The sequence below is a fragment of the Erythrolamprus reginae genome, chromosome 7 (genome assembly GCF_031021105.1).
Source record: "Erythrolamprus reginae isolate rEryReg1 chromosome 7, rEryReg1.hap1, whole genome shotgun sequence".
NCBI classification, from domain to species: Eukaryota; Metazoa; Chordata; class Lepidosauria; order Squamata; family Dipsadidae; genus Erythrolamprus; species Erythrolamprus reginae.
Window position 1 is genome coordinate 53,679,105 of NC_091956.1, and position 24,905 is coordinate 53,704,009.

General features: G+C 42.8%; 1 protein-coding gene across 2 annotated transcripts in view; it reads left to right on the forward strand.

Moving 5' to 3' along the window:
* The first annotated feature begins 1,041 nt into the window (after window positions 1–1,041).
* The window catches only part of FAM149A (family with sequence similarity 149 member A), a 62,901-nt gene continuing 39,037 nt past the window's right edge, over window positions 1,042–24,905 (forward strand). Inside the window, exon 1 of one of the 2 annotated variants that reach the window (XM_070757579.1) lies at window positions 1,042–2,131. In XM_070757579.1, the coding sequence (XP_070613680.1) occupies window positions 1,689–2,131 (443 nt within the window). In that variant the 5' untranslated portion in view covers window positions 1,042–1,688. Of the gene's footprint in view, window positions 2,132–24,239; window positions 24,417–24,905 lie in introns of those variants that run through there. The other variant, XM_070757580.1, reaches the window with a different exon arrangement.

Below are 24,905 nucleotides of genomic sequence, written 5' to 3' on the forward strand. Positions count from 1 at the left end.
CCAGGGTAATGGATGGAGAGATGGAATTGTCCTTGGGAGGCAAGACCCACAGCCACTCCGTCTTGTCTGGGTTGAGGAAAGGGAGGAGTATGGCCTAAAATTAAGACAATGAATACTTTTGGAAGATAAGCAATAACAAATAATAAAAAAAACAAAATTGAAAATTAAAGGTGGTAGACTCAGGCAACAAAAAAAAAGGAGGTAAGGAAGCAGCATTAGACAATAGTAGATATACCCAGAAGAATATATTATATATTTTAAACTGGATAAGAGGAAAGCTGTAAGTTTAAGAATAGCACCGATATTGGAAGAAAGTCATGATTTTGGATTGCTCATCTGTTAACCACATAAAGGATTAGAATGAAAAGTATTCAGGGAAAGACAAGAGGGAGGAACCAGAAGTAGAAAGGAAGGGGAGAGAGGTAGGAGGAAAGTAGGTAAGAGGAAGAGAGGGGGAAAGAAGGCAGGGGGAAGAGGGAAATGGAGGGGAGAAATAGGAAAAATAGAAAGAAAACAGATGGGAGATAAAAGTACAAAAGGTGCATTTGTTGTAGGATATTTGTTTATTACATTTTGAATAAATGTATAAGTAAGTAATGTTTTGATATTATGGTATATGTATGGATGTAAAGTTTGTGAAAAAATAAACACAACAAACCCTCTGAAGTTAACTCAGATTCCTTTAACCAGCAGCCCTGGCAAAAAGCTTTTCTCTCAATGCAGGCTAACAAGTCCAGTCCACTGGAAGATGAATATTTGTCTGCCATATCTATTTATCTCTTGAAGATATTTGGACTTCAACTCCCAGGAACCCCCAGCCAGCGAATGCTGGCTGGGGGATTCTGGGAGTTGAAGTCCAAATATCTTCAAGTTGCCAAGGTTGGGAAACATTGGTTTAAACCAAGTTAATGGCCTTTTAGGCTTCCTCTGCACGTGTAGAGTTCAGTTTTTGAATAGTAAGTATTATATGAGGGGTGGGGCATCAGGATTTTAGAGATGCTTGGATGGGACATGGTAAAAAAAATGGTTGGGAGCCACGCAGAGCCTTCTCACAAAAGGGTGTATAGTTTCCCAATGGCCCCAAAAGGACGGTTCGTATAAAGATGCGTCTGCGAGTAAGGGAAAAAATAACTCTCCGTCTTCGGTCTGTCTTTGCGAACTCGGCTAGCTAGTTCGGGCGGGTTATTTCCAAGGGCTTTCCTTCCTTCAAAGCATCCGACGGAGGGGCAAGGTTGGAGGGACCGCTCCACAAGAAGTGGCGTCTCAGGGACGGGAGGAAAGGCAACGCCACAAGGCTTCCCCCCCACCCCCAAGATTTTCCTCAAAACCTGGAAGCGCAGCCACGCGCCCCTCGCTCCCGATGGCGAGCGCGGGCTGCCCGGCGCCCAATGACTTCTTCCCTGGTCGGTTTTTGTTTAGCTTAGCAACCGCCGCTCCCGCCCTCGGCAAGGCGCCTGGGTAGGCAGAAAGGCAGGCCTACGTAACCCGGGTGGCAGGGCTGGCGCTCTCTCCCTCGCGCTCCGTCCCCAGCCGTCTTCGGTGCGGCAGACCCCTCAGAAGGGAAGCCCCGCGCTGGCAAAAAAGAAAGCCACAAAGCCGCCTCAGCCGCGACGTTTCTCCTCTGGCCGCCGCGCCCGCCGAAGTCCGTCTTGGCGCCGAGAAGCGGCGGCGGGGGCGGCGGCGACACCATGAAGGTGGCGGTCCTGGACCTGGCCACCGTCTTCGCCAAACTCTTCAAGCCCACCGCTTCTTCCACCTCGTCGCCCTCTTATTCGCCCGCCCCCGGCGCCCCTCCGCCGAAAGCGCAGCCTCTCCTCACAGCCTCGGCGTCCCCGTCGGGCGCTTCGGCTTTGCCCGTCCGTTACGCCGCCTTGGCCTGCGCCGGCGGGACCTCTCTTGCGAGCGTAGCGGCGGCGGCCCGGGCGTTCCCTGGTGGCGTCGGGGCCGCTGCGCCGAAACCTTTGGGGGGTGGCAGCTGCGCCGGTGGAAGCGGCTCTCCGCGCTCGTCCAGGGAGCCCGGCGGGGTTTGGGCCGCGCCCGCGAGCAAACCGCTGCTCTTCGTCACTTTGCCCGACATCGGCGAAGAGGGCGCGCCAGACGCGGATCCCCAGGAAGAAACTGCGGCGCCCAGGCAAGTTTGAGGGAGCCCCGATGTCCTGGCCCTGCGCGGGAACTTTGTAGTGCTTCTCTCCCTTCTGAAATGCTGGTGGGCATCAGGCTGTAGAGATTCTCAAGTCGTCCCTGCTTGTCCCAAAGGTGCTGTTTCAGGAGGCGACTGGACTTTCTTGTTTGTTTGGTTTTTTTTTTAAGACGTTTAGCTTTTCATCTTAGAAGCTTCTTCAGCTTTGACAGGATAGTGGGGAGTGGAATTAGTCTACAATCAGGCTCTGGGGAGAATCATTCCTATTTATATAAAGTTCTGATCAGTCCCAGAAAGAGGACCATTCTCTTTGCAGAGATCTTCAAACTTGGCAACTTTAAGACTTGTGGACTTTAACTCCCAGAATCCTGCAGCCAGCTATTTATTTATTTATTTATTACTTGGATTTGTATGCCGCCCCTCTCCGAAGACTCGGAGAATTAATAATAATAATAATAATAGCAACAAGAGTTGGAAGGGACCTTGGAGGTCTTCTAATCCAATCCCCTACCTAGGCAGGACACCCTACACTACTTCAGACAGATGATTATCTAACTTCTGTTTAAAAACTTCCAGTGTTGGGGCATTCAAAACTTCTGGAGGCAAATTGTTCCACTGATCAACCATTCTGACTGTCAGGAAATGTCTCCTTTGTTCTAAGTTACTTCTCTCGTTGTTTAGTTTCCACCCATTGCTTCTTGTTCTACCCTCAGGTGCTTTGGAAAATAGGTTGACTCTTCTTTGTGGAAGTTGAAGTCTGCAAGTCTTAAAGTTGCCAAGTTTGGGGACCCCTGCTTTACCGCTTGGAAAGAAGACATGAGAGATTTATAGTAAATTACCATTTTCAGGAGACCTTTAAGGATGCATGGTGTGCAAACTCATCACAAACCTACTCCACTTGGTACAGTAGATTATCTTCTCTGTGCTGACTCATAAGTGGGTTCTTGTAGAGAAGTGATGGAGAACCTATGACACAGGTGCCATAGGTGGCACGCAGAGCCATATCTGCTGGCAGCTCCAGTGTGAATGTGTGGGTCGGCTAGCTGATTTTTGACTCACCCGGAGGCTCTGGGAGGGCATTTTTGGCTTCCACAGAGTCTTTCCAGGGACGGGAGAGAGCATTTTTGCCTCTGGAGCCTGGGGAGGACAAAAATGGGCCTACTGGGCCCACCAAAAGTTGGGAAATGGGCTGTTTTAGGCCCCAGAGGATCTGGGAGGCCATTTTTGCCATTGCCAGGCACTGAATGATAGGGGCACTCACGCATGCACAATAGCACATGCACATACATTTTCGGCATCTGAGAAAAAAAAAGGTTCTCCATCACTGTTGTAGAGAATTCAGGAGAATTCTGGTTTGAAAAGGTGCCAGATTAAAGCCAGGAGAAATGAGCCCCGATACTTTAGCAACCTGTTTGGGGATCAGTAACAATGATCCAAAAATCTTATTTAAATGGTTGAAAAGTCCACAAGAAGGTCATTGGATAAGGAGCAATCTTGCTGGTCCTGGTGTTCCATTTACTGCATTGAGAGCTAGGCCTGAAAAAGAATCAGGAAATGGAAGAACTTTATTTGCCATATTGCATCAAACTGAAACTGTATATACCGGACATGTCTGTTGGTGTCTAAGTCACAATCCTTGTGGAGCAGGAACCAATATGGGCTAGCTTTCAGATTTTTTTAAAAAAAATTGCTTGATGTTTTAAAAGAAAACATATCATCATTAGCTCAGCAAAGGCATATATTTAGACTTCTTTTAATTACTGTACAAAGAAATGACTGTTTAGTAAAAACTTTCTCCCCTCCAACCATTCATAATGGATATAGATTACAAATTGGACTGTAATTCTAAAATTAGTGGAACTAATGTGAAAAATTAGTTCACGTCCTTTGCCGTGAACAAGGAAGATCTGTTGGGTGCAATGATGCATTGTCTTGATTCTCTTTGCTGTGTTTCTTTATGGGTGGAAAACAGATAAGGTTGTCATGGAGATAAAGCCAATTTGGCATTGTGCTGTTCTGTAAACAAGTCTCATTGAACAAAATGCAGTTATCCATCATTACTTAGCTTTCCTCAATCTTCTGTACAGGTGTAGATCTTAGCCTGCTAGTTTTTTGGTGGATGGACTTTTTTTTACTTACAGAAAGCTTATTAATTTTTTTCTCCGAATAATAACATCATAATGGAATGTTATTAGATTCCCAGTATTTTATTGATGGGGAGTTGTAAACTTGGGTAAATACAATAATGGCTCTTGTTTCCCTTGTCTTCTCGTGTTAGTATCTCCCAACCTGAAAAGCCTCCTTAATACCCTCAAGCTCCAAATTTTATTTCATTTTATGTTCCTTTATACTTCAATGGGGTAAAGGTTTACGGTTTTCCTGTTGTTCCTCTAAATAAATTTGAATAGTCACATTACAAGGTCATGTTATATAATTTAAGGAATGACAATATAAACAGGTAGCCTCTCTACATTTCCTACAGTGCTAACTATACAGTGATCCCTCGAGTTTCGCGATCTCGTTCTTCGCGAAACGCTATATCGCGATTTTTCCACCCGATGACGTCATACGTCATCACCAAGAGTCACTTCTCTGTCTCTTTCTCTTTCTTTCCTGTCATTCTCCGCTTCAATCATTTTCTCATTTCTCTTCCTTCCTTTCTCATCTTTCTTTCTTTCTCTCTTTCTCTATCTTGCTTCTTCCTCTCTCACACTCTCTTCCTCCCTCTCTCATCTCTTTCTTTCCTTCTCTCTCTTTCTCTATCTCTCCCCCTCTTGCTCTCGAGCGGCCGCCTAACAGCTGATCTGCTCGGCAGCACAGCACCAGCGAGGAGTCGAAGATCCGGGTTTCCCCACCCGGATCTTCGGCTCCTCGCTGGTCCCCAATTCCGCCAACATCAGGCTCTCCACACGCCCTTTCGCCGTAACACGAGAGCCTTCCAAAAACTCTTTCCGAGCGCCTCAGAGCAGCACCCCCACCCCTCTTTGATTCCCTCAACCCGCCTGGCCCCTCGCTCCTCTTTTCCACACGCGCCACCCAAGAAACGGTTCATCCCGTCTGGGCTTCCCCCCTCCTCTCGCTCGCTCGCGCTCTCCCCCCCATCCGCGTGCGTATGTGCGCGCGCACGCACCCAGGCGCCTCCATCCCGGCGAGGACCGCAGCTGCGGGGCTACCCGTCGTCGACCCTCCTCCGGCAGCTTCCTCCCGAGCCCCCACACACATACGACGGAGAAAGTGGCCACTTCAGTCTTTCTCCCGGGGGGTCGTCGTCAAGCTCACCTCCAACCGAGAGAGGAGTCCGCGCTGCTCCGGCTGCCGTGTCTCCTTCTCCCTCCTCCTCCACTTCTTCCCCACTCTTCCATCCTCCGCCGCCGAGGTCGCCAGGAAGGGAGAAGAAGAGTCAATGAACGGCGCCAGCCGCCGCCTCGCCCAACGCAAAGCGCGAGAGCCCAGACAACCCGCTCGCTGTCCGCGGCGCTTCGAGTTTCTCCTCCCGGAGGCGCGCTCGGCGCTCGCTGCAGCGGGGGAAGACCCAGGGAAGGTTCCTTCGTCCGCTGCCCACGGAAAGGGGAAACCCGGATCTTCGGCTGCAGCGAGCACCGAGCACGCCTCCGGGAGGAGAAACTTGAAGCGCCGCGGACAGCGAGCGGGTTGCCTCCGGGTCTGGGCTCTCGCGCTTTGCGTTGGGCGAGGCGGCGGCTGGCGCCGTTCATTGACTCTTCTCCCTTCCTGGTGACCTCGGCGGCGGAGGATGGAAGAGCGGGGAAGAAGAGGAGGAGGAGGGAGAAGGAGACACGGCAGCCGGAGCAGCGCGGACTCCTCTCTCGGTTGGAGGTGAGCTTGACGACGACCCCCCGGGAAAAAGACTGAAGTGGCCGCTTTCTCCGTCGTATGTGTGTGGGGGCTCGGGAGGAAGCTGCCGGAGGAGGGTCGACGACGGGTAGCCCCGCAGCTGCGGTCCCCGCCGCGATGGAGGCGCCTGGGTGCGCGCGCGCACACATACGCACGCGGATGGGGGGGGAGAGCGTGAGCGAGAGGAGGGGGGGGAAGCCCAGACGGGATGAACCATTTCTTGGGTGACGCGTGTGGAAAAGGGGAGCGAGGGGCCGGGCGGGTTGAGGGAATCAAAGAGGGGTGGGGGTGCTGCTCTGAGGCGCTCGGAAAGAGTTTTCGGAAGGCTCTCGTGTTACGGCGAAAGGGCGTGTGGAGAGCCTGATGTTGGCGGAATTGGGGACCAGCGAGGAGCCGAAGATCCGGGTTTCCCCTTTCCGTGGGCAGCTCCTCGCTGGTGCTGCGCTGCCAAGCAGATCAGCTGCTAGGCGGACGAAGGAACCTTCCCTGGGTCTTCCCCCGCCGCCCACGCAAACTCCACCATCTGTGCATGCGCGGCCATGGAAAAAAGGATGTGCATGCGCAGATGGTGTTTTTACTTCCGGAACCCTACATTGCGAAAAATCGATTATCGCGAGGGGTCTGGGAACGGAACCCTCGCGATAATAGAGGGATCACTGTATTCCAGTTTCAGAACTGCCTAACAATACTGCGAACCTTTAGAGGTTTCAGAATACCAATAGAAACTATAAGTGTGAACTCTCTTCTATGTCATTGCAAATTGAAGGCTGAGAGAAAGGAGGCTTGGTAGTGAGTCAGGTTCTTCCAGCAATAAAGAAGCTAAGGGTATAAAACATGCTGTCCATATGCATTCTTCTGGAAGCAGAGGTACAGGGAGGGAGAGAGAGAGAGGGAGAGAGATAACGGTGCTTTGCAAATGTTTCTGACAATTGGTTGAATTGCAGCTGCTGGTGTGTAAGCACAGTGTAATCAGACTTGCTTTAATCGGACAGAAAAATATAAATTATTTTTCAGCTCTTGTTCAGATCCTCACTAAACAGATCCTTAAGATACTTGAATCACTAGTTTTCACCAGATTTATAAATTAGTTATTTACTGGTCTCTATTTACTGGTCTCGTTCAATTAATCTTCTATATATTTGTCTGATATTTTTCATGGAGCCTCTAACAATCTCATTCTGAGAATTTTGGAAATAAATCAGATTGTAATTTATGGGATTGCTTTTATACACTAAAGTAAGTTAGGGCTGCACATTTTTTTTCAAAAAATCATTTATTGGGAAGCAAGCTGCTGACTTTGTTCCTTATCTCTCCCTACTTTCTAGATGTCTCCTCTTTATCTACCTAGTTCACCTTTGGATATTGCTGGACACATGGCATACTGCCAACAAAGTACTGCTTGGCTGCATCCTTTATAATTTCTAAGAAAGTCTGTCAGAATAGAGCAGAGGCATTCTTAAGATGAAACTTGTTTGTTCTGAAACATGACAATATTTATTATTATTTGAAATTTAAGGGATCTGAAAATAAGGATGTTTGATAGGTTCCAAGTAGAGTATCGGTGGCCATATTAATGTGGCCAACTATTACAGTTTCCTGCAGATTTTCAGGTCAAGTCAATTCCTTAGCATGAAATTATGTTCTTGGTTGCTTATGTCAAAAATCCCTAGATGTAATCTAATCTCAGTGAACATTTACTAAGCAATTTGGTTTTTCATTTCAAGATAGTTTAATGAAATACAGTGTTCCCTCAATTTTTGCGGGGGATGCGTTCCAAGACCGCCTGCGAAAGTCGAATTTCCGCAAAGTAGAGATGCGGAAGTAAATACACTATTTTTGGCTATGGACAGTATCACAAGCCTTCCCTTAACACTTTAAACCCCTAAATTACCATTTCCCATTCCCTTAGCAACCATTTAGATTATTACTCACCATGTTTATTTATTAAAGTTTATTTTAAAAAAATGTTTTTTAAAGGCAGACGAAAGTTTGGCAATGACATATGACGTCAATCGGGCGGGAAAAACTGTGGTATAAGGGAAAAAACTGTGAAGTATGTTTTAATTAATATTTTTGAAAAACCGTGGTATAGACGTTCCGCGAAGTTCGAACCCGCAAAAATCGAGGGAACACTGTACTTTATTTTTAGAGCCATTCCCAACCTTTAATTTCTAAATCCATCATAATAAAGAGTATTTACATTCAGTTTAATTTTTACGTAAAGTAGCTCTAACAGCATGGATTGCCCTTTAAATTAATAGCAATTCATTTTAGTGGATCTAAATATGATCAATTGGGATTCCTTTAAAAAGTTTTATACAGATGAGTTCCTCTTTTATATTAACAACTGATTGGTTTTTTAAGTACACTTTTTGCTAAGTACTCTTTATTATGACTATTATGACTATTTTTAATACTTGGTTATGTTGGTTATATTTTACAGAATCATACTGATATTCTTATTAAAATCCTGTGTAAGAATCATGATGACTGCTTTTTAAAAAGAAAATGACATATAAAAAGAAATAAGATACACGTCTTAGAAAAAGAAAGGCTATACTATCACATTAGCATTTTTGTAATTAGACAATCCCACTTAAGCTTTAGAAGAAATGTCCTAATGAAATATTTATCATCATAGTTCTTCTTAGCCCAAGTCAAATTTGTACACACTTTCAGTCTATGCTTTCTTGGCAGCTATGTGTGTGCTAGGCATCTGTTTATCTGATTAAAAATATAGTCAGAAAGTTCTCTGGCAATGTATTGAATTTAACACTAATTTAATTTTAAAAGTAAAATTTCTGTGTGCTACTGAAAATGATCCAAAAGAAGACGAAGCACAGATTAGACCCAAATGCTTATAAAGTAAAATGAATATAGTAGCGTAGTACAGCATAGCATAGCTTAGCATAGAGCAGAATGGAATGGAATGAATGGAGTGGAGTGGAGTAGAATAGAATAGAATAGAATAGGGGATGGGAGGGGAGGGGAAGGTGGGAAGGGAGAGAAGGAGAGCAGAGGAGAGGAGGAGGGAAGGGAAAGGGAAGCAAGGAGGGGAGAATATTTGACCGTGTGATTAGACACACAAGGAATTAGTTTCTGGTGCTCTCAGTATACATGGAAACCACTAAGTGATATAATCATAATAATACCAATAAGATAGGTTAATAAGGAAGATAAAAAGGATAATAATATTAGTACAGCCATACAACATTATTATTTATTATTATTTATTAGACTTGTATGCATAGATATCCTTAGTCATTAGACAGTACTGTGAGAATTAGGTGTCAGCAGAGTCATGGCTTAAAGTTTTAGAACTACATACATGTAGAAGAGTTGGTCTTACAATATTTACTTATTGTAAATTATACAGTATATGATGATTTAATTGATGTTTCTTTTTCTTAATTTTAACTAGTAAAGTTAAAATTAGTAAAGTTCCCTAGACCAGGATGCTTCAATAATAGTATTCAGCTCTTCTGCATTGTTCAGTCTCATCTTTTTCTTGGCAATGCCCCATAGAGTTTCTATGGGGTTCAGGTCAGACGGGTTTGCTGGCCAATCAAGCACAATAACCCCACGGTCATTGAACCAAGTTTTGGTGCTTTTGGCAGTGTGGGCTGGTGCCAAGTCCTGCTGGAAAATTTAAGTTAGCATCACCATAAAGCTCAGCTGTGGAACCCTGGACTTAATGAAACACAGTGGACCAACACCAGCAAATGACATGGTTCTCCAAATCAACACAGACTGTGGAAACTTTTGCATCTCATTTGGAAACCAAGGGCCCAGAGTATGGAGGAAGAATGGAGAATCACAAACTGCAGATGCTTGAAGTCCAGTGTGAAGTTTCCACAGTCTGTGTTGATTTGGGGAATACAGTGGTATCTCTACTTACAAACTTAATTCGTTCTGTGACCAGGTTCTTAAGTAGAAAAGTTTGTAAGAAGAAGCAATTTTTCCCATAGGAATCAATGTAAAAGCAAATAATGCGTGCAATTGGGGAAACCACAGGGAGGGTAGAGGCCCTGTCGCCTCCCAGGAGATTCCTAGAGAGGCCCCATGGAGGCTTCTGCCCACCTTTTCTGGCCTTCTTTCCTCCCAGGAGATTCCTAGAGAGGCCCCACGGAGGCTTCTCCCTGTCTTTTCCGGTTACAGTTTCGGAGGCTTGGGTTTGTAAGTGGAAAATGGTTCTTGAGAAGAGGCAAAAAAATCTTGAACACCAGGTTCTTAGCTAGAAAAGTTCGTAAGTAGAGGTGTTCTTAGGTAGAGGTACCACTGTACCTAGTTTTAAAGGAGCATGAAGCTCTGTCCCTTTTTTGGTGTGAAACAGCAATTACTATCAGTTCTATCAATGGGAAGTATCATTTAAAATGTTGATATAATGAGACCCATTGGTGTTCATCTGGTTCCATGGTAATATGAAATCTAGTTCATTCAAGTGATAAATGTTGTGAGAAAGGATTTGTACTCACTTCCAGTCTATCTTCAGTCTACATGGAGTCCCAAACAGGGTCCAGTTCTGACCCAGGTTTTAATAGCACCTATAATTGGTGAGCTTAATGAAGAAGAGACTCTTAATATTAGGAGTTTCCACGTGATTATAACACTGGATTCGCATATATTATTATATCTTAATATTAGGAGTTTCCACGTGATTATAACACTGGATTCGCATATATTATTATATCTTAATATTAGGAGTTTCCACGTGATTATAACACTGGATTCGCATATATTATTATATCTTAATATTAGGAGTTTCCACGTGATTATAACACTGGATTCGCATATATTATTATATCTTAATATTAGGAGTTTCCACGTGATTATAACACTGGATTCGCATATATTATTATATCTTAATATTAGGAGTTTCCACGTGATTATAACACTGGATTCGCATATATTATTAGATGCACATGAACCTTTTCCAAGATTTTTATTCAACCCGTTATCTCTTCTCTTTTAGAGATACCCGATCTTGTTGGAGTAAACGCTTCCTATCTGATCCCAAAGAAATAAAACACCTCTACCAAGATACTAATTAGTCTCCTTTGTGTAACAGTTAATTAAGCTAATTGCATTTTCCTTGACTTTTATCAATTATTTACATATGAAATATGTAGCAGTCATTTTCCATTGATACATTTCCATATAAGCACTATCTATAAATATTATAAATAAAAATGAGCATAGTAGAAACATATAATTAATATAAATAAATGACATTTATTTTATAATGATTAATCCAATTGTTTAAATTGCCTTTAAAAATTAACTTATCAAAAGGCTGATAAGAGAAATGTTAGGGCTGATTTTAACAAAAAAGAGTGAAATGAGAATGGCTGCACTCCAATATCTATTCAGTGGAGATTTTTCTGCAGTCTAATATGTATATAAACACTGACATCTAGTGGTAGCATTGCATTATCTCATCAAGATATCTTAATACTGTACATGTTCCTGTTATCCTTACTTTGTTTTAATAATGTGTTGATTTGGATGTAGAAATCAGAACTGAAATGAAATGTCTGTGCTCTTCCTTTCTTAAGTACAGGAAGTCCTCAACTTACATCAGTTTATTTAGTTACAAAAGCACTAAAAAGTGACTTACGACCATTTGAAACACTTATGACAGTTGTTTTATTTGAATGCTTAACAACTGATTCATAGTAATGATGGTTGCAGTGTCCTGGGGTCATGTGATCACATTTTGCAACTTTCTGACAAGCAAAGTCAGTGAGGAAGTCAGATTCATTTAACGACCATGTTACTAACTTAACTACTGCAGTGATTCACTTAACAAATGTGACCAGAAAAGTTGTAAAATGGAACAAAGCTTACATAACAAATTTCTCACCTAGCAACATAAATATTGGGCTGAAATGTTGATTGTAAGTTGAAGACCATCTGTATTAAGGTTAATCATAATAAATGTTCATCATAATTTATATCATAATGGGAAAAATATAATTTCATTCTTTGCCTTACCCAGGAAAATATCTATGGCCAAATTTGGGCTCAATACATATTAAGATTGTGTGTGCACACATAGATATTTCCCTGTCTGCCTTACAAGATTCATAACATGCCCATCTCCTTCTAACTTCTGTCATCTGAATTCTCAGTTCTATTGTTTATTGAAGGATTGTCTCAGAAGTTGAATCTACCCCAAACCAACAGAATTCAGCCACACAAACCGAGGAAAATTATGAAAACTGCTATTCTATCTATCTATCTATCTATCTATCTATCTATCTATCTATCTATCTATCTATCTAACGACTAACTAACTAACTAACTAACTAACTAACTAACTAACTAACTAACTAACTGTCCATCCATCATCCATCCATCCTTCCTTCCATCCATCCATCCATCCATCCATCCATTTGACTTCTATGCCGCCCTTCTCGAAATGACTCAGGGCGGGATACAATATAGTAAATAAAAACAATGTAGGTTCTGCAGCTAAAAAAAAAACCCTTTGTATTTCATTTTCACTATATGTGGCACCATGAATACTATTGCTGTGGCTTATCGGCTGTCTGCCTCTCCAGATGCCAAAACATTTGAGGAGGAGGCATGGGACCATTGGTGGGACCAGCATGATTTTGCTGCTGCACCTGTGGAGATAGCAAAATTGTGCTTGGAGCAGCAGATGTGCCCGTGTTTCAGCATGCGTGGAAGCAAAAAAACCTCACCGAAACACGGGCTTATCTGCGATTCTGTGTGCGATTTTGCTTCCTCCACAGGTGCAGCAGCAAAATCACACTGGTCCCACCACTGGTCCCATACCTCCTCCTCATATGTTTTGGAATCACGCTGGTCCCACAAGAATGTACGAGCCACGGCGGTGAGCGCAATTTAGTGTTCCGGCTCATAGCCCACCGCTGCATGGGAGTCAGGATCAGCATCAAGGCAACCTTAGATCTCTGAAGGGTAAGAGGGAGTGGAGTTGGCAGAGAGAGAGGGAGAGAGAGAGAGGGGGGCAGAGCCTGGGGTAGTCTTCATACGGAGAGTCAACAACTCACAGGTCTGGGGGTGGCTGATGAGGAAGAGGAGGAACAGTTGGGTCCAATGCCTGATGGGTGAATATGAGGAGGGCAGAAGAGAGCAGAGCAGTGAAAATCTGTGTGTTGATCCTTGGGAAGAAAGCCACCACTGGTAGCGAAGCCCCAACCTAGTTCTGGGGATAAAAGGCAGAGGACGGAGATAAATAGATGTGCAGACAACTGTTCATCTCCCTGCGGGACAGACCTATTAGCCTGCAATTTGAGAGAAACATTTTGCCGGGACTGCTGGTGTTCCTAATAAAGTAATCTTTAAATTAACCTCAGAGGGTTTATCGTGTTTAGGGAACTGGCACACCTACCTATATGCAGTGCAGCAGAAGCGTGATTAAACTGAAATTAGTTTCAGTGAGGAATTTCATGTTGGATCTGAGATCATTTGACACTTCCCTTTTTGTGCTATTCTGTTAAAAAAGAGTTGCCTTTTGCCTACTGCTATTGCCGCACACGGGCCAGATAACAATAGCTTTTAAGTGAGAAAAAGAAAAGGAGAGAAAGGGGACTAGCTCAAAAACCAGCATGGGGAATATAATTGAACGATTTCCCCGCCTCTTTGCTACTTTATGTGTCATTTCAGTTAACAAACAACACACCAGTTACAAATAGTGTCATCGCGTCTTAGACACAAGTTAAATTCTGTGAAACTGTGGAGGATGTTGTCATGCATTGGGAGTGCTTGAGCATGCCACCAGGCAATCCATGACCTGTTGGGTTATTGTTTTAGAGATATTTTCTTACTTAAACAAAGAAGTAGAATGATTACAGGTAGGCAAAGAAACTTGGGACCTGGAACAACTTTCAACTTCCTGTTGGCTTCCTCGTTGACTTCCTTTGTAGGACACTGACAGGGTGGGTAGAAATGACTCATGTGACTATGGGTGATGTATGGCAGTGGAGCAGCATGGTAGCGTAGCAATCACAACTTTGCTGGATTTTAATTGCACAGGTGTTATGGATCCCAGATTTTGGATACATTCTGTTAAATTAGTCTGCTTGAGGTTCAAGGATTCAAAAATTGTTGTCCTTTGATATATTATTCCATCCAATTGAAGGTTGTATACAATCAAAAGATACCAGACTTTTTAGTACTACAGTTATACCTCTACTTAAGAACTTAATTCATTCCATGACCAAGTCCTTAAGTAGAAAAGTTTGTAAGTCGAAGCAACTTTTCCCATAGCAATCAAAGTAAAAGCAAATAATGTGTGCAAACCCATTAGGAAAGAAATAAAAGCTCAGAATTTGCGTGGGGGGAGGAGGAGAAAGAAGAGGAGGAGGACAGTCGCTGCCAAAGGAAGAAGGTGAGGTGAGGGGAATAAAAAAAATCAAAAACTTTAAGGCTTAGGAAGGTAGGAGGAACACGCGCCTCCCATACACCCGGCACGAGGCTGCCTCCCATACACTGCACCAGAGAGAGAAACCCAGTCAGGCAAGGGGGGGGGGGAACTCCCAGTCCTTTGACCGAAAGGTGGCAGCTGCTGCTACCTGCTTCCTCTTCCTTCCCATGCTGAAGGGCTCCCTTCTGCTCTCGCTCGCTCGCTTTGTAGCCGGTGCCTTTCCTTCACTGTAGTGACTACTCGGTTGGCTAAAGCCAAGATGATCCAGCCGGGGCGAAGCGGCCCCTTTTGCCTTTCCGCGTCCAGATGCTCTGGGAGGCAATCTCACGCTGGGTGTATGGGAGGCAGCACGAGGGAGTCACCAGAGTGAAGTGGTTTATTCTCTCTCCAAGTGTCCAGAGAAAGGAAAATGCTCCATTCACTCTGGGCTGCCCAGAGCGAAGGGAGCTTTTCTTTTCTCTGGGTGCTGGCAGATATTTATTCCCTCTCCAAGTGCCCAAAGAAAGGAAAATGCTCCATTCGCTCTGGACTGCCAAAGCCTCCTTAAGCGCCACTGAAAGGCTCCTCTGGCAGCCCAGAAAAGCCCGAGATGGCTGAGATTAAAGGGGGAATGGCAGGAAACTGGCCGGGCCTTCGTGCCGCTCTCAAATTTCCTTGGAAATTTTTCTGGGCTTGGGTTCTTAAGTAGAAAATGGTTCTTAAGAAGAGTTTAAAAAATCTTGAACACCTGGTTCTTATCTAGAAAAGTTATTAAGTAGAGACATTCTTAGGTAGAGGTGCTACTGTATATAGATTGGGCTGGTACCTAAGTCAGGCAGAAAGTTGCTCAAAAACTTTATTTCTGTCATTGACCAATAAAATATACATTCAATAAAATGAAGCAAAGTGAAACACCTAACATCAAAGACTGTCGGCAACCATTAAGGCAACCATTAATAGGCAAAACTTACATATAAAGTAGCAGAATTATGCTATTTTTAGAGAGATAATTTATCGTGATTATGTAATAATGAATGCAATTAAAATAATCAAAGTACCTTGGAAATTTAGATAAAAGGGGGGCAATCAACTGCCGAGGATTGTCCCTGACAACACAAAAGTACGTGGGCTGTGGTTTCTATGGCACCCATGTAAGGGGCAATATATAAGAAATCCTATTTTTTTCCTTTCAAACAGTTTGAGGAGAACATTAAACCGACCTAAAGATAGGGATCTCCTAAATTTGGGAGCTATGATTAATATACAGTATAATCATCTGTCTCTGTCCCTATCTCTATTTCTCTATCTCCATCCATCCATCCATCCATCCATCTGGTTATATGCTAAAATTTGGTTATTTACAATTACATTTTTTTTAAAAAAATTATGTTTGGCCTTCTACTTTTAAGATACTTCATCTTATTATTATTTTAGCTTAATCTGATCCTAAAGTTAAGATGGTATCACTGTAAAGCAATAGTGGCTCAAGATTTGAAGTTGTCTGCCAGCATTAGACAGGTCATGTATTAGGACTGCAGTATAGTTTTAGCCAGTAAAAACAGAGATTGAATTCATTTATTGACTCCTGCTGCCTAATGAAGTACTGAATTTGGAACACAGTGGTCAACCTAGAAACTACTTCTCAAAAAAAATGTTTGATTTCTTTCTAAGTTAATCATGGTCCTAATTGTGCCCATGTAGTAATTGGGCTTGGCTTTAGCCACAAACCAGAGGGGGTATTCAGCTGGTTTGCATGTTTTTAGGTGAACTGGTAGGGAAAGTTTGACCTGGTTTGCCGAACACGTAATGACCTCTGGCTGGTCCACCCATGCCCGCCTGATTGCTTGGTCACCTCTTGTCCTGCCTGCTCACTTGCCCTACTTGCCGCTCACTCCTTCCAGCTTCTTGGGGTTCATTCCACTCACCCCTGCCTTACATATGTTGCCTTTGCTATTAGCTGTTGACCCAGCTAATTGTTTGCCAGTTGCCTCATTGTCACTCACTGCCTCAGCTCAGCTCACCAAAGGTAAAAAATGCAGGCTGCCTGCATGCCCTTTGCCTTGGGTCAGATTGGGGACCCAGGGATGCACCATTCCCCAAGGCCCCGGAGCCATCGCCTACCTCGGCCAGGTCGGGGAATGTGCCATTCTCTGGTTCCTACCTTGCTCCAAAGCCACTGCTGAGTCAGGGAATAAGCCTTTCCTCAGCACCGACCTTGCCCTGGAGCCACCACCCACTCACCTCCCACCTCAGCCAGGTCAGGGAATGCACGATTTTCCAGCTCTGGCCTAGCCCCAGAGACACCACCCGTTTGCCGCCCACCTCAGCTGCTTAGAGGGAACATGCCATTCCTGGTTCCGGCCTTATCCCAGAGCCACAGCGCGCTCACTGCCTGCTCCCTTTACCAGTTGCATGCATTTCCCCTCCTTCACAGGCCCAGGCCCTAGGCTCACTTCCTGCCCCACGACCACCTCTTTCTTTGGCTTACCTTCTTTGCATGGTGGCTGGTCCGGAAAAGGTTTTTTTTTGCTACAATTGTGAGAAGCCTCTCAGCTGCCGCTTTTTTGCCAGCTACTTCCTGGTAGTGGCAGCTGGATGGAGGCTACTGAAAACTACCGGAGGTCTCAAATGTGCTGAAAAAGCCGCTGCTGTGCCATCGCTGCCCTATTCTTCTCGCCATCCACACATATGCAGCCCCATTACCTGCTGCCTCAGCACAGTAGGCAATGGGGTACATTGTCTACTGTGGTACAAAGAACAGGGTGGTGACAGCACAGCAATGGCTTTTTTGATGCATTTGAGGAAGCGGCTTCCGAGAAGTGGCTAGCAAAGAGGTGGCAGGTGGGAGGCTTCTCACAGTTGTACCAAAAAAGAGAGCTTTCCTTCTGGACCAGCCACCGTAGAAGAAGATAAGCCTCAAAAAGAGGCAGTTGTTGGAGAGGAGCTAGGGCTGGGGCCTGTGAATGAGGGGAAATGGGGCGACACATGCAATTGGTGAAGAAAGAGCAAGTGTCATGCAGGAGGAGGCCTTTGAGAGATTAGGCAAGGCCTGGGCAGAAAATAAGTGGAAAGAAAAGCATCAATAGTTGTAAGTTCAATTTGGGGCTTGAACTTACATGACTTGGTGGGGATCATGTGACTGAGTGGGTATTGTCATAAGTGATGTCAAGTTGACCATGTCCACTCAGTCACATGACTACTACCACCAAGCCATGCCCACAGAACCAGTAGAAAATTTTTTGAATCCCTCCTGTGCTGCAAAAAACTTAATTGCAACAGGAATAAACTCTGCTGCTCTAGACATATAATATAACTTTGAATAATGCATGCAGCTATCTAAACATTATGAGATGCATAATAGAGATGACATTCCTGCTTCCTGATGCTTTCAAATCTATCCCAAAATGTATAAAAATCTTAGCCTATTCAATGAACTAGCCACCAAAGTCTAGCTTGTCTATTTTAGGCATTTGGACAAAGTACAGTTCTTAGTGTTGTAGTAATTTATTAGTTCCTCCTCTATAGAATAATGCACAAGTGGTCTCAAGGCTCTTTTAAGGCCAGCAGGAGTCAGTGAGAGAGTTAGTGCACCATCAGCATACAGTGATTCATTTATATGAAAGGTAGAGTTACTTGGGTGAGTTACTAATGCAGTGATGGGCAACCTTTTGAGCTTGGTGTGTCAAAATTCGCCCAAAAAACGAGCATAACTCGGGTGGTGTGTCACCTTGAGAAAAAAACATAATTTTGTGATATTTATAGTTTAAATAACAAATATGTATAAATATATACATATTTATACAAATACATATAAATACGTATATATTAAATAATATAATATATATAAAGCTTTGGGGTCTCACTTTCAGGTGCCTCCAGCCCAGCTTGTGGTGCATTGTGGGGGAGAAAAGGTCCCTTTTATTTTCTCTCTCTCTCTCTTTTTTTTCTGCAGTCAAAATATCAATTCATCCGAGACTGCGCCCTGGGCAGCACGGCACTGAGGTTTACTTTCGAGTAACGTGCATAGGATGACACTGTGATCTATTCAACCCACTCGATCTACTTGAACTTCTCAATCTACTTGATCTCCTCAAACCTTTCCCCCCTCCTCGTCCCCACCCCTCCCGGCATGTGCTTTTATTTAAACCTTTTAACACGTAAAGCGGATTCAAGAAAAAGCTTATCAAGGGGGGGTGGGGGGGTTGTAAAAATCTAGTTACGAGCCGCCAAAAGAGGAAGCAAACGGCGCGACGTCCATGCAGTTCTTTTTTCGGACTCTTTTTTGCGAGCCCGGCATGATTTTTTAAAATTACAAATTAATAACCCCTCATCCTTTACGTTTAAACCGGAAAGGGTTTACCTTAGCACCGTCTCCTGTGAAAGCTATAAGAGGAAACGGCGCCTTGAGCAGGACTCCGCCGAGGGGTTCCAACTATTACTGTATTATGACTACAGCAGCAACTGCTGCTGCTGCTACCTTACTTCCGGGTTTGCAAACTCAGGACCAGACCCATCTTGGCGGAGGGATTTCAATTTTTCTCTTCCGCCCTCCTCAATGCGATTGACCAAAGGGGAGGGGACTCCGCGCACTGCTCGTGGAGGGAAAGAAGCGAAGGAGGGGAGGGGAGGGGAGGGGAGGTTGGAGTAGATTTCCTGGCGGAGCGATATTTGTTTACGGAATGAGCAGCTTAATGTAAGCAAAGTAGGACCCCCGGGAAATAGCCCTGGGAGTGAAATTAAAATTGCAACTGGCGCAATTTTTTTTTAATCGATGCAAAACAAAATTAAGGGGAGAGGAAAAATAATAATAATAATTGCGCTTGCTGTACCTGCTTGCAGTCGGTGGGAAATTGGAAAGCGGGGAGATTTGCATCTTGGCCACTCCCTAAAGCTCCCCGTTTCTCCGGCGGCCGCGTGTCACCAAAAATGGCTACTGACACGCGTGTCATAGGTTCGCCATCACTGTACTAATGAATTTATATAACAGTTGACTAAAACTAGAGTCAATAAATATCCCTGTCTAACTCTGCTCCTTGCTGGCATTTTCCTTATAACATATCACTGATTACTGCACCTGACCTTCAGTCTTGCATTCTCATGTATTTTAATGAGCAGCAAAAATAGTTTGTTTATTGTTTATTCTTTAAGTTATGCTGCAGTTCAGATCTCGATTCTGTGTCAAAAGCTGACCGAAAGTCAATTATTGCTGGCACCAGGTCTAGATTGGAAGATTGGTTTCTGTGCATTAATCATTTAGGGATCCACTGGGACGACAGATTTGAACTGGACATTTGGATATTTTTAGTGCATGGATACTGCAGAGGTAATAAACTACATTTCCTGGGTTCATATTCAGATGACATTCCAGCAATGAAAAAAGATGTTCTGTTTATTTGGAACTTGCAGAGAAGTGGAATTTAAACATTTGCTTCGTAATAGCTAGAAATATAGCCAGAATTGCCCTATAAGTTGATTAAGATTTTTTGGCAGTTAGGTTCAGGGGAAATTCAAATCAATTCAAATAAGCTCAGGGAAATGGAACAGAAAGCATCAGAAATAATATTTATCTAAAAGAAAGAATATTCTGGCCAAAGAAAAAGGAGGAGGGGGAATCCTTTCTTATGTTAAATTCAACTTGTGTTGATGACATGGAAGCAATAAGAGGGAGCCTCTATCTTCCTGTGGGGTGTTTGGTTTGACTTTTCATGTGGCCAATAGTCCAAAGATTTCCTAGTTCTCTCCCATGTAAATACAAACCAGGTCTGACTATATTTTAGCTTCTTTAATCCAGCCAAGGTCAGGGTCATGCTAATCTTTAAAAAGGGCTGGTCATTCCAGCATAGCTAAAAATGTGGTAAAGAAGAAAAGAGGTTGTTTTAAAATCAAGTTCAGGCTTTCTTTCAAGTGAAATCTCTCTCTCTCTCTCTCTCTCTCTCTCTCTCTCTCTCTCTCTCTCTCTCTCTCTCTCTCTCTCTCTCTCTCTCTCTCTCTCTCTCTCTCTGTGTACATAGTACACACACATGCATACACACAACATGGAGATTGATGTTGGCCCTATTAACCCTTCTAGACTGGAGTCTAAATCGATGTTTTTAAAACTTGGCAACTTTAATGTGTGTGGGCAGAGGCTGGAGAATTCTTAAAGCTGAAGTCCATACATGTGAAAGTGGCCAAGTTTGCAAAACAGGAATTGACCTGTTCCTCCAAAATGCACATGGACACACATTCAATCTTAAGGCATAACATTTTCAAACCAGGAAATCACATTGGAGCTGTAAAATATGGGGATTGGTGTTTCAAAATAAAAACAGGAAACAATAAAACCCCTTGAATGATGCTGTGGATATCCTATCCCAGTCCCTCTGGAGGCTGTTGGGGACTGGGTTTGATTAAACCCCAGCAAGACGAAATGACTGTGGGTATTTGAAGTCACTGGAAGGATTCTCCATCTCTGGTTTTGGATGGAGATTACCCAGATAGATGCAGGCCATAATCTAGGAGTCCTCCTGGGCTTCTTGCACCTGTTCAAACAGGCTAGGAGGGCTTTGCACACCTTTGGATGGTATGCATCCATTCCTGGATCAGAAGGCCTTACTTACAGTAACTCATGGTATTGTAACCTCAACTTTAAACTATTGTAACATGTTCTACATGGTGCTGCCCCTGAAGGATCACATTTTTGAAGAATCTTTACCTATCCAACCAAATTGAGCAGAATGAGTATGCTTCAGTTACAGATGCTGTATATCTTCAGCCAAAGAATGTTGCCTGGTGGGGATTCTAACACCAGCTTTTTTGCTATGGGCTCTGATCTGAAGGGAACATCCTCCCTTCAGAGACCAGAATGGCTTCAACTCTATTAACCTTTTGTAAAGCCATAAAAACCTGTCTATGTTCCTGAGTCTGGGGCATTAAGGGCCCTGTTTCCTGGCTATATTGTTCCTATAGCTCCTGGCTATATTGCTCCTATGCATATTTAATTTGTATGATCTTATCGTTTTTCATCGGTCGTACTGTTTTTATTGTTTTAAAATGTTTTTTAATAATTTTCACAGCAATATTGTTTTTGAATTGTAAGCCATCCGGAGTCATTGACTGAGATGAGTGACCATAAAAATTGAACAAACGAACAAATAAATAAAATAATAAATACATAATTCTAGGCGTTGGTCAATTTAGATCCAACTCAGCAAGTAAATTCAGGAAGTATCAAAGTGAGTAAAGGGATAAGATACAGCAGAGATTTTTATTTTCATCATATTTCAGTTTCTGATTCTTCTACTTAAATATAAGCTTTGAAATGTCTGCAATGTAAAACAAATAAAGGTTAAATGCTATCAAGGTTTAATAAAGCTCCATGGCAGCTGAATCCACAATTTCTGGAAAAGCAGAGGCTTCTGTATTATGCAGCCTTTTTGGCTGCTGGGCTGGATTGATGCAACTCCTGATCACTTACAAGAGGCTATTGCTTAAATATACTTGCACACTGTGTTATGGAACTATGCTCTGCATCTATTACACTGTGGATGTACATGATGATAGCAGATGGCAGTATCGAGTATTTCCCCATCCATTTTCTTGCCAAGTGGATCTTCTGCCTAGAATTCAGACTCTCCGTGCCAGCTCCGTTGACAATGACATTGAAAATGGCCATATTGGGTGCAAAATATAACATAGAAAACCTGTCATTTGGAAACTGTCTTTCTCCAGTGTGATGATGTTATATGTGCAGTTGTTCCAAAAACATCACCAAATTAGTATTTCTCATTTGCAATCTGCTATGAATATATTCAGATCAAATAACTGACTTTGAGATATTTTGCATCTATTTTATAACCCATTTCTTAAAAAATGATGTCAACAAATGAAACTAACTATGATATAGGTGTACTAATCCTAGAAGGCAAATTGGTAGAACTATTGCCAATCTCACCCCAGCTCACCATTTTTTTCAAACAAATTAAATGTAGCACCTCAAAGCATCTCATGAAATATGCACAATTGGCAGCATTTCAAAGCATCTCATGGAATATGTAGCATGTCATTAGAGTAGCATGATCTCTCTTCCAAGTCTTAAAAAGAGTAGAAGGCACAGCTATGCAGAAACCCTTGTCAGCAGAAAATCTGTAATGCCCTTATTTAGCACAGAATCAGCTTTTATCCGGCTTATATCAGCGATCAGCTTACTCCCTTTTAATTTTTTTTTTACAGACAGACCTACCAGCCTTTTGTAAAATGACTGGACACATTTAATAACAAGTGTACTAATCTGTATGCCACTGGATATAAGGAATGTTATTTTTATTTATTTTTTATTTATTCATTTATTTGTATCTCACCTTTATAATTTTTAGAAATAATACAAGGCAGCAAACTTTACCTTTAACAGCAACAACACAAGAGCATGCAATAGACACAAACTAAATGTAAATCGCTTCAAACTAGACTGCAGAAAATACGATTTCAGCAATAGAGTAGTCAACGCCTGGAATTCACTACCGGACTCTGTTGTTTCTTCCCTCAATCCAAAAATCTTCAACCTTAGGTTGTCTACAATAGACCTCTCCCCTTTTCTAAGAAGTCTGTAAGGGGCGTGCATAAGTGCACCTTTGTGCCTACCGTTTCTGTCCTAATGTATTTTTTATCTTTTCTATCTCTACTTTATACTCATATTATGTTAAACATACTACAATACAATACTATATTTGTATGACAAATAAAATAAATAAATATCCAACTACTCATTTTCCCACAAAAACAACAATCCTGTGAATTGGGTTCAGCTGAGAGAGAGAGTGACTGGCCCAAATTCACCCAGTTGGCCTTTGTGAATAAGATGAGACTTGAATTCATTGTCTCCTGATCCTAAACATGAAATTAACCTCTATACCAAATTGGCACTTTATAAGGAATGCTGTAATGCCACTTTGTGACTCCTGGTTCAGACATTACATAGGCAGAGGCTTCCTCAAAAACCAGATGTCCACTTTCTTTTGTACCCCAAGTAATGGATGACAGTTCCAATGACCGGGGAAGGGGAGAATATAGAATATTTATATGTTAAGACCCTTGTTGAAAGAAGACAAAGCAATTTAGTTTAAAAATGAAACAGCTAAGGATGAATTTAGGCTGTTTCCAAGGTAGGCTAGGGATGAGAAAAGGGCTGCAGTATGAGATCATCTCTTGTAAAAATGATCAGTAAGACAACTTTGTGCTTCAGTAAGCAGGATATAAGAATGAGCATAAAAGAATCCCTAGCCAATCAATTTGTTTTTTGATAAATGGTATAAAGACTCTTACACTTAACCTAATCATAAATATATAGAGAAGATGTGTGGGTCTGTATCTGTGTTTTCTTTAAAAAAACATTTTGTGGGAGGAGCAGAGAAAGGGGGGCATGGATTTTAATGAAACCTGGAAATATGAGGCAGCCTTCCTCATTTTCAGACTAAACCATATTGCCATTATAGCCAAACAGCAGATAATATTCTTAGCTTCAGAAATATAGAAATCAATATTTTTTTGCAGATTTCAAATGCCCCAGTGAAATTGCAGATCTATTTTCTGTTGTTTATTCCCTTTGATTTTGACTCTTGCAATCTTTCATAGATGTGTTTTTATCTGGTAAACATGTTTTGAAAGGAGAATTCTGGGAGAGAATATACGAAGAAGCAGAACTGGAGAAGACACTAGGGGAAGCTTAAAACTGCAGCCATTCCTCCTTTCTCCTCCTCTTTCGTTTACACTCCCACACCACACACTTTAAGGCACTGGCATGCATGCATATTCACTAGTCTCTCTTTGGGAAGGAGACAGACGACCACGTGCAGAATTGAAAGGGTTCTCTGGGAATAAACGAGAGTGAGAGAGAGAGAGAGGAGAGAGCTGAGTTTGTTCAAAGGGAGGAGCAGCGGGGGCTTCTTGGGCTGTGTTTTTCATGCGTTTTGCTAGTGGGGTACGATGTGCCTGCAGCCTGCCTGGTGTTGCTAGCCCTCATCAGCAAGAGACGGAGCCAGAACTGATTGTCATAGGGTAAGTCAGGAGGGGGGAGTTTAAGATGGGTGTGGATGCATGCATCTACATATGTGAATTCATATGTGCGTCCTCTGCAGTTTGATCCGTTCTCCTATTGGCACATATTGGCAGCATTTTGTTTCAGTTCCTCTATGCCCCATCCTTTTGTGTGGAACTTTCTGAGGTTGTGGCTCGGGTTTTAAGCGGGTGGGTTGCTTGCTTGTGAACAATGCATTTGCTACAATGAGCTAAATATCACAGCACAATTCTGAAGGTGTAAATTAATACAATGCAAACAAGAGGGATGTCAATATGATCCCAGAAACTCTAAAGACATAATAGTTTTCTTTTTATTATTTATATTATTTTTTCATTAAGAGTTTTTAAGGAGAAGGTTCTGCTTCATTGCCTTATTCACAATTTTATTCAGAGCAAATATTCCAAAAACAAATAGGAACACAACCCCTTATGATGTAAACAGTGTCACATAGTGTATAAGTCAATCCA